At 38.7% G+C, this 16,588-nt stretch overlaps 1 protein-coding gene across 8 annotated transcripts in view; it reads right to left on the reverse strand.

Moving 5' to 3' along the window:
* The window catches only part of SYCP1 (synaptonemal complex protein 1), a 45,125-nt gene that overhangs the window by 1,561 nt on the left and 26,976 nt on the right, over positions 1-16,588 (reverse strand). For all 8 annotated transcript variants that reach the window (XM_079979033.1, XM_079979038.1, XM_079979034.1 and 5 more), the window contains 12 exons: positions 14,441-14,511; positions 12,371-12,452; positions 11,867-11,929; positions 11,196-11,258; positions 10,729-10,791; positions 9,217-9,333; positions 8,264-8,374; positions 5,935-6,027; positions 5,323-5,397; positions 2,893-2,952; positions 2,555-2,704; positions 1,012-1,152 (listed from right to left, as the gene is read on the reverse strand). In XM_079979033.1, coding sequence (XP_079835159.1) covers positions 1,012-1,152; positions 2,555-2,704; positions 2,893-2,952; positions 5,323-5,397; positions 5,935-6,027; positions 8,264-8,374; positions 9,217-9,333; positions 10,729-10,791; positions 11,196-11,258; positions 11,867-11,929; positions 12,371-12,452; positions 14,441-14,511 — 1,089 coding nt within the window. The remainder of the gene's footprint in view (positions 1-1,011; positions 1,153-2,554; positions 2,705-2,892; positions 2,953-5,322; positions 5,398-5,934; positions 6,028-8,263; positions 8,375-9,216; positions 9,334-10,728; positions 10,792-11,195; positions 11,259-11,866; positions 11,930-12,370; positions 12,453-14,440; positions 14,512-16,588) is intronic.

Consider the following 16,588-nt stretch of genomic DNA (forward strand, 5'->3'; position numbering starts at 1 on the left):
ATATAGGAGAAAAACAAAGAAACAATTATTACAAGAATCTCTAAAGGTAAAGGTAAAGGTACCCCTGCCCGTACAGGCCAGTCTTGACAGACTCTAGGGTTGTGCGCTCATCTCACTCTAGAGGCCGGGAGCCGGCGCCGTCCGCAGACACTTCCGGGTCACATGGCCATTGTGACATCGCTGCTCTGGTGAGCCTGCACCAGCGCAGCACACGGAACGCCGTTTACCTTCCCGCTATAAAGCGGTACCTATTTATCTAGCTCTCTCATTAAGGAAATGAAACCCTATAGCACTGCTTCTAGACCAGCTCTAGACCATCTCACTGTTCAGAGAACTGGGGAACACATAACAATATTATGCAATCTAAAAACAGTGTTATGTTTCATATAAGTATGTAATGGAAACTACAGAAGACTGGATAGACATGACTTTCATTACACACCAAGAAATAATTTGCTTAGTTATATTACTCTATGACATTTCAAATTAGGAAGAATTTCTGATAACAATTAGAAAGATCTTTGGAAAGCTCTAAATCAGGGACATGTAATCCTCCAGATGTTGTTGGACTTCAGCTATCATAACACCCAGTCAGCATGACCAACAGTCAGTAATGATAGGAGTCCAGCATCTGTGGGGGGGGGGGTCCAATCCAAGGGGGGGGGTATCAAAAGAAATTTACCAAACATAATATATGCCTCTATCTAAGGTTTTTTTTTGTTCAGACCTATGTGAACCTTGAGGGGAAAATGATCTGGCTACATTAGTTGTTACTTCATAGGTTCCAAGGGCATCTGATCAAGGAGTAGTAATCATCTGTTCTGGTGAGAAAAGCAGTTACTTCTGGTGGGGAGATAATCCATGGAATCATTTATATGACTAGGAGGGGGGCATATTTTTATGTTGTAAAGCAAAAGAAATGGCATGCGATAACAAAAAGCACTTCAAATGCCTCTTTACACACACACACACACACACACACACACATATTTCTTATTTTCAAACTAATACCAGGAGGTCGTTCTCAGAGGTATCTGACTGAGTATCCAGTTCTAAAAGAACTTTTCTTTTTTTCTTTGTTACTTCTTCTGAAAGTAGGCTGGTGCTTTCTCTTAATAATTTAGATTTTGGAGGTGTTTTCACAGTGTAAGTCTATATGGAATAAAAGAAATATTTTTAAAAAATCCATGATGCTAACTTTAACCTTTTTTTAAAAAAGACTCTTTTAAACCTAGAAGCCCTTGTTCACAGATCCTTTTCTTTAGAATTACGCTATGTACAGATAGTACTGTCAGGCAGCTCCTTATGCTCTGTAATTTCTGGGCATGTGAGACCTGTCCCAATATAAGCAACCATGAATGCAGCCCCAAAATATGGAGATTCAACTACATATGTAAAAAAATTTTGTGCACAGAAGACTTGATTTGTAAGGAAATTTGTAGGTCTTGATTGGTTAAGGTGAAAAACATTTAGATTAATGAGAAAGGAAAATATTAATCCCAAAAAGATATATTTAGATTGTAAAGGAGTGGTCCCTACAAACTTTCTTAGGCTTTCCCAAAATGAAAATTTGTTGTGAAATAAATGCATGTGGTTGAAGTGGATTCCAATCTTTTTTCTCAGCTAGCGCTGCATAAGTATAAGCAACTTGCCTAGTGAATGGAAGTGCAAAGCTAGCTTTCCAGCCTGCACTGTACTCCCTCTGAGTAAGTGGCAGTGCTGCTGCTGGCAAGGTAGCATTGCAGCTCTGGACCACTGAGTGAGCCGCTTCTGTGTATGGGTTACAGATACCTCTTGGCTGGTTGCAATGATGAGTGTTCTTTCTCTCTGTGTGTATGTTGCCTTAAGACATATATGTGGAAGGCAATTATGAAGTAACAACAACAAGAGTGGCAAGTGATCTTCCCCAGTACGTAACTCTGCAACCCAGCTATCTTATCGGTATTAAATGATGGGGGCTATTTTCACTAGTACTCTACCATCTGGGTGCTTAGTGAAGCTTTGATAGATGACAAACCTACACATTAAACCTACACCCTAAACAAGTTAATGTCAGTGGATGGAGCTTCTGATCTATATTGCTTACTTACAGCATTTAAAAGTGACAAGCTACATTACTGGTTAGCTGAGGATAGAGGAGCCATCAAATCACAATAAAGTGCATCACTCATTAACTACCGTACATAAAGTGGTAAATACACAACACAAAAAATAAAATAATCAGAAATCTGGAAATAAAGGTAACACAAGACAACAAAGACATGGATCTACAAGCAGCCAGTGCAGTGGGGCAATGCCATGCCACTGCCCTCCTGACAGTGACACTGTTGCCACTTACCAGATGGGGCAGGGCAGCAGTGAAATTTGGAGAATAGAAACTTTAAGCTAAATATTACCTTCTAAATAGTGATTTTTTAAAAAGAAAAAGAAAATCTACTTTTTCATACAAAATTTAGAAATGAGAATCTTAAATCAAACCCTGAACAAATATAGATAAACAAGTAGATAACAAATAAGTACATAAAACTGAAACGTAATATATTAAGAAACAAACCCTGGCAGGTGTCCAAGAAGACTTTTCTTTGTATTCCAACTTGTTCACATTAGCAGGTGTAAATTTTTGGGACATTTTCTTTTTGGAATGAAGAGATGGAGAATCTAGGCTATTGGTTTTAGGTGTTTCCATGAAGGATGTTTGTGTTTTCTACAATTAATTACAGAAAGCATAAAAATATGGAGTAAGTATGAGAAGAACACAACTACCATAACAACAAATATTACTAGAAAACTTTACTACTTCACAATGCATGTATCAGGTAGCTTATGCAATAAAAGTTGAATGCTATATTGTAGCAAAGCATAATAATTTTGAAAAACAGAAGTAATGGTCACCTGATGCCTTTTTTCTTTTTTAGAAATGTCACCTTTATTTGCTTCTCTTGCTAGCTTTTCCTAGACAGAGGGAAATAGTGCAACTTAAAAAAAACTTTTGAAGTTTTCTATTTAAATATACTTTTTTTATTAGCACAAGACAATAAGGGAGCAGTTAAGTGAGAAGCTCAGAAAACCACTACCAGCTCTACCACAGTTGTTTTTTAAAAGTTAAAATCAGCTATGAAGGACCCCCTACACCCCAAGTGGATTAGGTTCGTGCACTGTGGAAAGAATGTGCTTACCCCACCACCAAAGCTGCTGTACATTCCATGAGGCAAAAACAAAACAAAACACAGGTTCCAAAGTGTAGGATTTCAGATTTCACACATTTGTCTATCTTAATATAGGGAGTCATCTTCCTTTTAGTAGGGAATGATTTTAGAAGATCAGAAATCTGATTCACTGCATGTGGAATAGCAGAAAATAGAATGGTGGTTTCAAACTGTTCTTGAGGTCTAATACTCCAATTCTTCAAAAGACAGACAAAATGGATTTAAGCTAATGGCTCCTACAATAACCTGTTGCTCTCCTGACAGGAGCAGCCAATGCGAAGGTTGAGGGGGGGGGAGCAACTGCATGACCTGGCCTCCTGGCAGCAGTGTTGTTGCAGTTTATCGGGAGGGAAAGAGGAATAGGCAAGGTGGTGCGGAGGTTGGCATTCAGCAAACACACCAGCAGGACAGGTGGACTGGCTCCACCAGTACATTTCATAGCACCAAACTCCCTGCCATCTTGCCACTTCCTCCCTCCCTCCCAGTGATTTACCAATACCATGAGGCCAGGTCTGCACCATTGCCCCTTTCTGATGGCCATCCTAGCCTCCAAATGTTGTTGTACTCCAACTCCCACCAGTCCCAGGCAGCATGGCTAATGGTCAAGGTTCAAGGACATTATACTCCAAAAATGACTAAAGACATGGGCTAGATACCTCTAGTATAGGGGAATCCTGTGGCCAATTAAAATTATCCTTTATCTTTGGTGAAGCATTACCTAGATGAGAACTCCATAGTCAAGCTAGATCAAATAATTTTTAAGGTCCAAAAATATATTTCTTTTAATCTTGCCCTGACCTCAATGAGTATATGCTACCTAGCACAAAAGTATCACTGCAAATCTGTGGGAAACTAATGAACTAAGTACTTAGTTTTTGTTTCTGCAATTTCTATGTAAGGATTTCCAGGGTAATTCTCTTTACTGTGCCAGAAGTGGCTTACTTGGTGGGATAGCTGCAATGCTAGCTTCTTGACAGCCAGGTTGCTACTGTTTGACAGGTAGGGTGCTGGAATGCTGGATTGGCTCGACTGGTGCACCTAAACCATGCCAGTTTCCCCATGTCCTCAGCCTCCCCCTACTTTCTCATCATAAGCACCAGTGATCCCAAAGCCAAGACTTACAGCTCTACTGCCCCCCAGGCATCCTCATGAACTTGGTAAAAATTGCTTCTAGTGATTTATTTGATTGGACTATCACTTGGGTGCTTAATACAAATTGACAAGTCTGAATTCCATTTCAATCTGAATGTGATTTGCTCAGCTTGCATCACCACCACTTTTACAGAACAGGTCTCTACGTAGCACTTACCCATTTGCTGTCTGGCACAGAGGCACATTCTTTATTACCTTTATGGCCTATTACCTCACCATGAGGCAGCAACAGAGCTAGCCGCTCAGGTACTGGGAGCGGCACACATGCTGTGCACCTGGGGGTGAGGTGAGCCACCTATGGGGGCGGGGCGATCCACCCAGGGGGCGGGGTGATCGGCGCAGTGGCACAATCCTCCCGGGGGCTGATCATGGCATGGTGATACAATCCTCCCGGTGGAGGGCTGATTGCAGCACAGCAGCACAATCCACCCAGGGGGGATTTTGTCACCCCCCCCTCTGTGATGACACCAAGGGTGCACTGCACCCACCGCACCCCCCTTCCTACGCCCCTGCCACGATGCTGTTCCAGAAATTTGAAAACTTACTTAGATTTTAACACTTGCTGGATCCAGGAATTGCAGTCTAATAGACCCCCACTCCTCAAAAAAACTCATAACAGTATGCTTTATGTCAACAGTTTGAACAATTTACTGAACAATACTGTTAATGAAGCTTTTGTGCTTTTTTTATTAAAAAAAAACTCCTATTTTCCTTCCCTCCCTTTTCCTTCAGGTGTTTAACAAGCATTTGCTTAAAAAGCATTTTTTATAAGTCAGACAATGGTTGTCTTAAAAAGGCAAAATCATCATTATTCCTTAGAAGCATATTGCCACTGGGTGTCATTCACTCTTCTTTAGGGCTATTTAAAAGTAAAAAACAACTCCTGGACATAAGGGAGACATAAAGTAACCCAGATTATTTTCACAGAATTGTGTGCATAAAATTAAAAAACCAGAAGATATACCTTCTCTTCCATTTCTATTTTAAGTTGCTCCTGAAGGGAGGAGAGTTCCTTTTTCTTATTGGAAAGTTCACTTTTCTGAGAATGATAATTAGATAAAAACTTAGTAGCTCAGACTCTCTTTAAAAACTCGTTCACATGCTCAACTTTTTCAGAAAAAATACATTAAATTAAATTAAATACAATTTAAAAAAAAAATTAACTCAACCTTTCTTTGTTAAAGGATTGCAAAATAAAGTGCCTCTCTCTGCATGGCAGATAGTGATCTGACAGCTACAGTAAAAGCCACATTATTGAATTCAATTCACCATTAATATATATCTTCATCAGTACTCCTTGTCTCGTTTATTTTCATTTCAGTTTGTCCCTCATGTTTCCTATAGATGTACAGGAGTACTATAAATAGTTATAACATTTGTCAACATTTAAGAAAGTTGTCGGTTTCATTTTGACTCAAAATTGGACAGTGACTTCTAGTTCCCACACAAAAATTCCTCCATTGGATTAAAGAAACTGCAGTGAATCATAATAAAATATAGAAATAGGTACTGATGGGACAGTAATGGATAACCTGTAGCCACACCATGGCTGAAATAGTTTAGGAGATATTCTTACCAAAGATCCTATTGTTGATGATACCTCTTGTTCTTTTGTCTTATAGCATTCTAATATTGCATCTTTTTCTTCAACTGTCTTATCATATTGATGCTGCATAGAGGAGATGGTCATATGTTAATTCACATATAATATTTAACTGCTTATTCTGCCTGCTTGCAGCAGAGGAAGGTGGTAAGCAGCACCAGTCTATTAGCTCTGCTGAAAGACCAGCTCCAGTTGCTTTCCCTCTCCCTGAACTGTTTTCATTTCAGCTGATAATTAGCAGCATAATATCTGTTTATGCACAAATCCTAATGGAATTCAATCAGGCTTATTCTGAGGTAAGTGAGTATATAATCCTAGCCTAAAAGAATGGGTGCTTCCAGATGGGTGTAGATTTTGTCTGATTCCTCCCTTCTACTTTAGTATACATGTATATTTATTTATATGAATATAAGCACTAATTTCACAATGGGAAAAAGATATAAAAAAACAAAACAAAATATTAAGTATACAAATGAACGCAAGTGGAGGAAATATTTGAATGAATGCAACCAAACACTGGTAAGGACTCATTATCAAGCCTACCCAGTGGCAGTGAAGGCAACAAAGAAGGCATACTTTGCTGCCTCCATTGCATCTTCATCATGTAGTCCAGCAGAGCTTTTCTGGGTTGTATGAGGCCTTTTACAGGCTGGCTCAAAGGAGGTGATAGAACCAATGGTAGCTCACTGTGACTTGTTTTGCAAAGCATTTTGAGGATAAAATTGCTTGCATCCACCAAGACCTTGACTCTGCTGTTATAGCAGATGAATCTCATGGAGTGTCCAGAGCACAGTCTAGTCCTGTTGTGTTGGATGAGTTTCAGTTGGACAAGATGCTCGGATCAGTCAGGGTGACCACTTCCTCTCTAGACCCTTGTACTTCTTGGCTGATAAAATCCAGCAGGGAGGGAACAGCTGGCCATGCCAAGGAGGTGATCAATGCCTCTTTACGATAGGGGGTGGTCCCTGCCTGTTTGAAGAAGGCAGTGGTAAAACCACTCCTTAAAAAAACCTTCCCTGGATTCAGAAAACCTAACAAACTACTGGACAGTTGCTATTCTCCCTTTCTTGGGCAAGGTTCTGGAGCAAGTGATCGCTTGCGGGTTTTTTAATTGAGTTGTTGTTTTTATTTTTATTTTATGCATTTGATATTTTTTGTGAACTGCCCTGAGACCTTCAGGTATAGAAATGAAATAAATAAATAAATACATGTTGAAAGATTAACGGCACATATATCAAGGTAATTTTAATCTACTTTAGTATTTTAACTTGGATATGTTTTTAAGTATGGTTGTATTTTTTTATTTTAATGTTACCTTTTGATAGGTTGTATTTTACAATCATGCAGTGTACAAATTTAATGAAATAAATAAATCAATATAACACCTACACCCCCATCAGATAATACACACAACCAAGATTTCAGACACCCCAGTTTTTGGGTGTGTTTTTTTTTGTTATAAATAAATAAATCACTGACACACCAAAATAGGCAGGAATTAAAATACCATATTTTTTGCACCATAGGGCGCACCGGATCATAGGGCGCACCCAGTTTTTAGGGGGGGAAATCAAGGAAAAAAATCTTTCCCCCCCCCCAGCCCCAAAGAGCAGCGTACAGGCTGCGCACAACCTCTCCCTGCCGGAGGGGTTGCGTGTGGCTATGGCACAAGCCAAGGCAGCAAGCAGGATGGATCCCGCTCGCTGTTTTGGCTTCCTCTTTAGCCCCGCGCAACCTCTCCTTGCTGGGAGACGCAGTGCAGGGCTAAAGAAGCCATAGCCCCATGCAGCCTCTCCTTGCCGGAGGGGATGCGTGCAGCTATGGAGCAAGCCAAGGCAGCGAACAGGATGGATCCCGCTCGCTGTTTTGGCTTCCCCTTTAGCCCCGTGCAGCCTCTCCTTGCCAGGAGAGGCTGCGTGGAGCTAAAGAAGCCATAGCCCTGTTCAGCCTCTCCCTGCTGGAGGTGTTGTGCACGGCTATGGCACAAGCCTGCATTCGCTACATAGGACGCACACACATTTCCCCTCAATTTTTGGAGGGGAAAAACTGCGTCCAATAGAGTGAAAAATACGGTACCTCATGAAAATGAAAATGTTTAAATTGCTACAACTGGAGCTACACTTACTTTTTTGCTGCAGCAGATCTCACTATTTAAAAGTACCTTTTAATATATATAATATAAATAATAGCTCGTATGTTGGAAAATGAGAACCAATGCAGCAAATATAGCAATCCTCAGCTCCATCCCACATGGCCCTTCTCTTGATTCTAGCTTGTATGTATAAAAATAAGTTGTGTTTACCTTATGCTTTTCCATAAGTGCTACCATTTCAGTTATTTTGTGCTGACATTGAATGTCGATTTCTTTCTGCTTTGCTACTGCTTCATCAGCTACGAATTTCATTCTCTCTGCCTATTAATATCATATGTGAATGAAATAGTTTAATGAAATAATATTGATATTCAATAATTATATGTTGAACCTATGAGTTAAATTCAGTGGCTGCACAAATGGAACAGACCATCTGAACCAATATGGATAAAAATAAATCATTTTTTAAAGTAACAATTAAAGACTAAATTTTAACCAAAAAACAAAAACAAAATCTGTTTCTTTTATTATAAAAAGTTGTAGATTCTAAGAGAGTAATTAATCCAACCACCCTAGTTCTAGTTAGTGGATCAAACAGCAGGCTTTGAATGAACAGTGATGCTACACTGGCAAGTGAAATACCTGAGTCATAACAAAGTTCCTGATCATGGTATAATACTACTGTCTAGGAGGGTACAGTAGTCTAGGACGGTAGCACTTATTCTATGGATTTAGCCTTAGTATCTTTTATACTTGTGAAAGGAACTCCCAGTACTTTGGGAGGCAGGAGAGATCCCTCATCAATCCAAGTTTCATTTCTCTCATCTCAGAAATCAAACACCCACAGCTCAAGATTGTAGGATAAACCTTTCCTTTGGCTGACCAAGGCACAGAGCTTAAAGCTCTTTTTCCATCAGGTTTTCCCAGTGTGAAAGTTTTTAAGCTCTCTACCTGAAAGAAAAACCTGCATTTGATGCTTCCTGTCGTCATCCCGAACCATAACATGTGGGGTACATTATGAGTAAGACAGATCAGAGTATCATAAACAGAGACTGCTAGGAACTGATAAGCAGATTGATAAATCCCAATCATGTAAATAAAAATGAGTTTAACTTACGCAAATTATGCAAGTTTACAAAATGTAAAAAAACTTGAACTCTTACCTCTTTGAAAAGTTTTTCTTCTGCTTCTCTAGCCTTCTCTATTTCATTTTTATAGTTGTCAGTTGTTTCTTTATGCAATTTTTTTATATTTTCCAACTCTAATTGTAATTTATTCACCTGTAAATAAAAATGTATGACTCAATCACAAAAGTCAAAAGACTGGCCTATGCAATCTCTAATCTGTTGGATATATTTTAGCACAGGCATCCACAACCTGTGGCCCTCCAGATGTTTTGGCCTACAACTCCCATGATCCCTAGCTAACGAGACCAGTGGTCAGGGATGATGGGAATTGTAGTCCAAAACATCTGGAGGAGCAAAGGTTGGGGATGCCTGTTTTAGCATACTGTGAACACCCCTGTCATTTTTGGGTTTTCCCTTGCAGTGATCCAAAGGAGAAGAAAAGTATTCCCAAATGGACTTTTGAAGTAACTGCAATTGAAGCAGCAGTAAGGAGACAGCAACCAGTGAAGCCTTCAAAAAGGAAAGTAGCTCTTATTCTGTTATTAGATGAAGTACTGTATGTTATATTCACAGAGCTCTTTTTCTGTACTCAAAGCATATATCAGCAGAGTTTTAGAGAATTAGTAGCAGTGAACCCATATGCAGAATCAGATCTGCTGCCATTTTCCGATGAAAGTGGTGGAGTGCCAAGGAAGATATGAAGTACAGCTTCAATCCCAATCATCTCTAGGTTCAGTACCAGGCATCTCTAGGCAAGGGCAGAGGAAGGGGTTTGTGGTAGGTGTGGGTCACCCTGTGTGTCACCACTGAGGGGGGTGACAAAATGCCGGGAGGCACTCACTGCAGGGCCTGCAGCACGCCTGAGCCATGCGTCTCTCCTGGGAGAGACACGGTGGCTTGAGTGCATGCACTGCCCAAACGGTCCGCCCACTGCCTCCCCCCCTCAGCTGTATGGTGGCTGAGTGGGAGGAGGCAGGCACACTCCGGAGGCCCCACAGTGTGCCCCGCCCCTATGGGCAGCTCACCCCACTCCTGGGCACGCCACCCCAGGGCCCTGAGCGGCCACTGTCTTTAGGTAGGAGTGGGAGATACTCCTGTCTAAAATCCTGGAGAGCCACCTTCAGTTCGTATAGATAATGCAAAACTAGATGGACCAATGGCCGCTTCCTATGTCTCTGGTTGCTCTTTTAAAGATGACAAACTGTATCTCCACTTTTCAGAGCCAAGCATGTACTTGTAATTTAACTGCTCCATATCCCAGTTCTAGTGGAAGATCATATCAGGGCAACTTATTGAATGATCTTGGTGCTCTGCTGACTATGCAAACAAGTATCGAAGACATTCCAGAAGAACAAAACTAGAACTTGAAATGGATAATAATAATAATAATAATTTATTTATTTATACCCCACCCATCTGGCTGGGTTTCCCTAGCCACTGACTATTTCATTCACAAAAGTGAACATCTTGTAGGTCTTAATTCCTCAAATTTTATATTTCTTTACTCTGCAACTATTATTCAAATGACACAGAAATCAAACATCTTACTTTTTCTTCTGTAATACTGGATTGCTTGCTCTCTGTTGCAACTTTCTTTCGCAAAGCCTTGTTCTGTTAACAAGTAAGGTTTTATATTTACGAAATTAAAATTATATTGTGATTTTCTGCCGCTAAAGCTATGATACATAATAAGCAAATTGGGCCAGTAAAAATATTCAGTTATTTTGTCTTTATTTTTTCCCAACAGTGTAGAGCATTCAACAGTATGGCCAGAGTGCACGTGCGCTCGCTCGCGCGCGCACACACACACACAGAAAATATTGGGGTACTGAATTCTGAGAAAATTCATAAAGACTGTGGGTGGCCAACCACATATGACTGTAAAAGGACAGCAGTTCTACTCTATGCTACCAGAAGTTGCTTGAGGATCCTTCCTGGTACCCTGGTATACAATTACATTTTATAAATGATATAATTCTATATCTATATTTTTATAATTCTAAAACAGTACTTACGTCTTGCTGCAATTCTTCAATATTCCTGGATTTTGTTTCAATTTGTTTCTTTAAACTGTTAATCTAAAAATTGATAAAAATATATTTCAAACAATAAGATACCAAATGAGTACTTAATGATCACTTTACTTTTGTTAAAACATCTGACAAACATGTACCCTACTGATGTTCTGTTTGTTTGTTTGTTTGTTCCTTGTTCTGATAACTTCAATAAAAATGATTTTTTTAAGAAAACGCAGGTAGATATTACAATATTAATTTTAGTTGTAATTATTTTGTTAGAACAAATCCTTTTGCATAGAATTTACTCATGAGCTTGCTAAGCTTGCTGTTGTGAATAGTTACCTCTTTATAAATCCACTGAAGTAAACGTGGCATATATAGGCAGGATTGTAACCTAGAGTAGTTGTGCTAAGATTATTTTAATTTGTATTTAAGTATGTGCATAAAATAATTTGCTTACCTGTAACTACTTTCTGAAACATGTACATCTATAAGTTATAATCATTAAACTATGAAATCATTAAAAATGAAACGATAAACCAGTAATGATTGCAACAAGCATTTCAGTTATGCATATGCTTTTTTTCTATGTAAATACTGTTTCTGAGAAACTGAAACATTGTAGAATAAAGCATTGAACAAACATGAAGTAAATTATATTTTCATACCTTGCTTTCAAATGTTTTCAGTTGTTTTTCCTTTTTAGAAATTTCATTTTCAATGTTTCGAACCTGAAATTATATTGTAAAATCTGACAATTTTTTTTTAATGATAATATTTTAATAATTTAAAATCCTGCCTTTTACTGTCTTTAAGCGTATCAAAAAACCTCACATCCAGCTTTCAATATAACACTTTATCTATACAGAAAGTAATCACAATTATTGAAAAAGGTATAAACAAGATTCCTGAATTGCATTAATTTATGATCAAGAACAATCACACGTAACACACACATATATGTACTGGCGGTTAACCATCCCTGATGTAGATAGTAAGGGGCTTATCCTAACCCTCCTGCTCTTGCCAAGTAAGATTATAAGGAACATTTGTTTCTTACATTGTTATAATTAATTAATGTTTCGACATTGTAAGCTTTATAATAAATAAATTATTTTTTAGCTCATCAGTTTACAATTAAAATATTTACATAAGAAGGACCAATATCATACATTGTCTTCACTTTCATCAAGTTTGCTTTTTGCCTCTTCATTTTTCTTTTTCATCTCTTCTTTTAGGCACTTTAATTCATTGCTACATGACAAATTAACAAAAAGGGTTATTACAGTTAACAAATAGCTGACTAAATATATAGAACAGAAAAAGTGGCTTTATTTACTCTAAGTCCGATGTTATTGAGGTATGATGCTGTGAAAGTTTGAAGAACTTTCTGGCAATAAGAGCTGTTTGACAATAGAACAGACAATAGAAGATGATGGATTCTTCATTGTTGGTTTTAAAGCAGAGTCATGGACACTTTCATTGAGATTCCTGCATTGCAGGGGATTGGACTACATGACCCTCATCGTTCCTTCCAACTATACAATTCTATGATTCTATGATTCTACTTTCCTTCCTATGTGGACATCCTTTTGCATGGCAAGTTCTTTCCACTGCCCCCATCCAACCTATTGGTTCTTTGAACTGACACCCCCCCCCAAAAAAAAAAAAACTTGCAGGCTATGTTTGGTGTTGGGAATTTTGGCCCTCCAGATATTGCTGACCTGCAACTCCCATCATCCCTGGCCATTGCCCATGCTTGCTGTGACTGATGGAAGTTGTAGTTCATCAACATCTGCAGAGCCAAAGGTTCCCCTAATGCTCACTTTCAAAGGAGAAGCAAGCATGTGAAACCTTGAAATTCTTGTTTGACACAGATCAAAATCTGAGCCAGAAGACTTCCTGACTGACTCCTTCTTTGCATATCTGATCCTGGAGAACATCATGGGGAGGTGGGGTAAAAGTCCCCAGGGAACCCCTTTACTCCAGAAACGGTGGGTGGAATTTTGCCCAGTAAATTTAGACTGTGTACCTAACATACCTTTAAACCACAAACACATTTCCCCCCTCAAATAATTATAGGAAGTGTAGTTTACTACTTACAGAATTATAATACCCAGAAACCCTTAACAAATGCTGAGAATTCTTTGAAGGAAAGAATGTGCTTCAGATGTGTTTAAAGGTATATACACAGACTCAGTTTTCCCTAAGCCAACTATTAAAAGCTTCTACCTAGCAAGGCAATGATGTGATCAGAATAGAGCCCAACCCAGCTAACCCCTCGTCAACCTACGGAAATGTCTCTTTTCATTTTGCTACATGCTGCATTGAAGAACTGAGACAAGGGAGTCCCCCAGCGAGGTAGGCTTTTCCCTCTAGCAGCAGGGTGTTTTTTTGTGGAACAGTCTTTGAAAGTAGGACAATGTTTTAGGGAGGTGGTCTTATTTTCAATGTCTCAGGCAATGAACCAATTGTTTTGATAATAATTTGATTCATTTTTGGTGATGAAATCTAGTTTCCAGTGATGGATACAAGGGTTCAACTGGACAAGGCCCATTATTTAATAAGATATCATTAATCTTTACACCTATTTCATTTCCACATTTTAAATGTGAGGGTAAATTAAATTGATTTGAAATTTTAAAAACTTTCAGTAACAGCTAAGAACTGATTCTGAATAATGTACTAATTTCAAACTGATCTATGTCAGTTAAGTTTAACAAAAGAGGCATTAGTATATAAGAATAAAGACAATAGGCTGAGTCCAGACTTAACCTGCACTTTAAAGCTCAGTTGGAACAAATGGCAATCTGTGGAAAACCCAAATCGATGTTTGTTCTGATTGAGTGCCAAAGAGAGGATTTTTGCGGGGAAAGCTCCAGGGCAAAAACAACAACATTCAGACACAGAGCTTTTAGTCATGGACCTGTGCTTGGAAAGAATGAGGCAAAGGATATGTATGGATAAGCCCTTAGTTGCACTTAGTTCCTAAGAAAGTCAATGGCCTTACGTCATGACTGACTGGATCCATCAATTTCAATAGGACTTGAACTATCTTACAAAGCAATCCTAACCGAGTCTAGTCAGATGTAAGGCCTGCTGAATTCAAAGGAGTTTACTCCCAGGTTAGTAAGATTAGGATTGCAGTAAGAACCTAATACTGTGAAATTATAATATAAACTGAAAATATTCTATAGTAAAACATTCTATAATATAGTGAAAAGATTCTCATTTTTTCTTGCCTTAACTGGATGTTTGTTTCTTTTAGGTTTTGTATTTGCTTTTCAGCCTTTTCTCCAATCTTTTTATTGTCCTGAACAAAATTAAAAGCAATCTGTTACTGAAAATAGGTATGATATGCATGGAACTTTATATACTAATATAAAAATGGCCACAAATAAATTTCACAATATAATATGCAAACATAGTAAAAATGTGAATGCAATATAGAATATGCAATACAGAAAGCAACAAGGGTGTGAGCGCCATCTTCTGATATTCTGAAGAGAATGGGTTGCTACTGAGTGAGAGGCAGAAGTCACAATGTGTTTCCAATTCAGATTCTAGATGCCCAGGGGAATGCCATGGGGAGGAACAACTTTGGTAAGAACTTTGATGAGCTGTTCCTGTTTACACACTTGGATAACCTGGGTGGATAGATAATGATGTAAGTTGCCACTGAAAGATTGGTTGCAAATATTGCATTTTGACTGTTGGGAAGTACATAATGAGCACAGTGGGATATGGTGGAGTAAGCATGGTGAGGTGGAGGGTATTGGCATGTTTCTGGAAGGGGAAGTTATTATATGGTAAAATATAGGTATCATAAAAAATAGAGAGGGGGATTGGCTGCAGGCTGCTCCCTCTACCTTGCAGCCAAGTAATTGGTGATTTGGTGATTGGTGGAACTATTATTCAATGCCAGGTACATAATAAGTCCACCCTCATCTATGATTTAATTATGGATGAGAGAGCTGAATTTGCTTGTATAAGCAAGACCTGGTTGGTAAGCTGGGTGGAGTAGATTTGACAAAGTTATTCCCACCCTGACACACACACCTCTAGGTACTCAGTACAGCACCAACCAAGGCTGAAGGACTAGGGGTTGAGAGTCTCTGTGGTCCATCTCTTCTGCTTACCAGAAAACCCTGTTTGCCTTGCAGTGCATCCTGAGAGATACTACCTGTTGTTAGGTCAACAGGACTGGGGTTGCAGATGGTGTACCTACTGCCCAATAGCCTCCCTGCTTGAGCTCATTCAAAACACTACCCAACCCTTTGTCACGTATATGCAAAACTGATAACAATACAAACAACATAACAGGCTGTATGTAACTATATAAATTCTTTTTCAAGTGTGATTCAACATATCATATCAAAATATATGGTACTATAGAACAACTTATCATATAAACTAAACATATTGTGAGAAATCAAAGTCCAGCAGATTGACCAGGAAATACAATCTATTCAGTTCTTATATTAGCAATATCCATGGTGTGGAATTCTTATATCAATCTTGTAGTGTTCCACGTGAAGATGCTTTTAAGAATTCTAGCTTTCCTTGTATGCAGGTATCAGACGAAGAACTTAGAAGAACGGCACATACAGAAAATAAGACAAGGATTCCAGGATAATTCCTTGTTTTGCCCAACCGGGCTTCATCAGCTGTGCATACTCTGGATTATATAAACGAACATAATGTTGAAAGCTTACGCAGATGACCTAGTTTTGACACTACAGGAGCCAATCCCTAGTACTAGAAGAGCTTTGGAATTAATACAAGAGTTTGGTCAGGTGGCAGGGTTCAAACTTAATAAATTAAAAACTATGGTTTTAGAGAAGAATTTAACACCAATGGAGAAGGAAAGGTTTCAGGGAGAAACAGGTTTAACAGTGGTGAAAAAAGTAAAATACCTAGAGGTGAACATGACTTCAAAGAATGTCAATTTATTTAAAGATAACTACGAAAAGTGTTGGTCTGAAGTGAAAAAAGATCTTGAAATGTGGACAAACCTAAAGTTATCCTTACTAGGTAGAACTGCAGTTATCAAAATGAATGTATTGCCAAGATGACTGTTTCTGTTTCAATCGTTACAGATAATTGACAAGATGGATTGTTTCAAGAAGTGGCAAAAAGAAATTTCTAGATTTGTCTGGCAGGGCAAAAAGCCCAGAATTAAATATAAAATTCTTACTGATGCGAAGGAAAGAGGGGGGTTTGCCCTGCCGGACTTCAAATTATATTATGAGGCGGCAGCTTTTTGCTGGCTGAAGGAATGGCTACTTCTTGAGAACACAAACATCCTTGATTTGGAAGGATATGATAATGCTTTTGGATGGCATGCATACTTGTGGTATGGTAAGGACAAAGTACAAAAGGCGTTCAAA

Source organism: Podarcis cretensis (assembly GCF_951804945.1).
Source record: "Podarcis cretensis genome assembly, chromosome: 6".
Classification (NCBI taxonomy): Eukaryota; Metazoa; Chordata; class Lepidosauria; order Squamata; family Lacertidae; genus Podarcis; species Podarcis cretensis.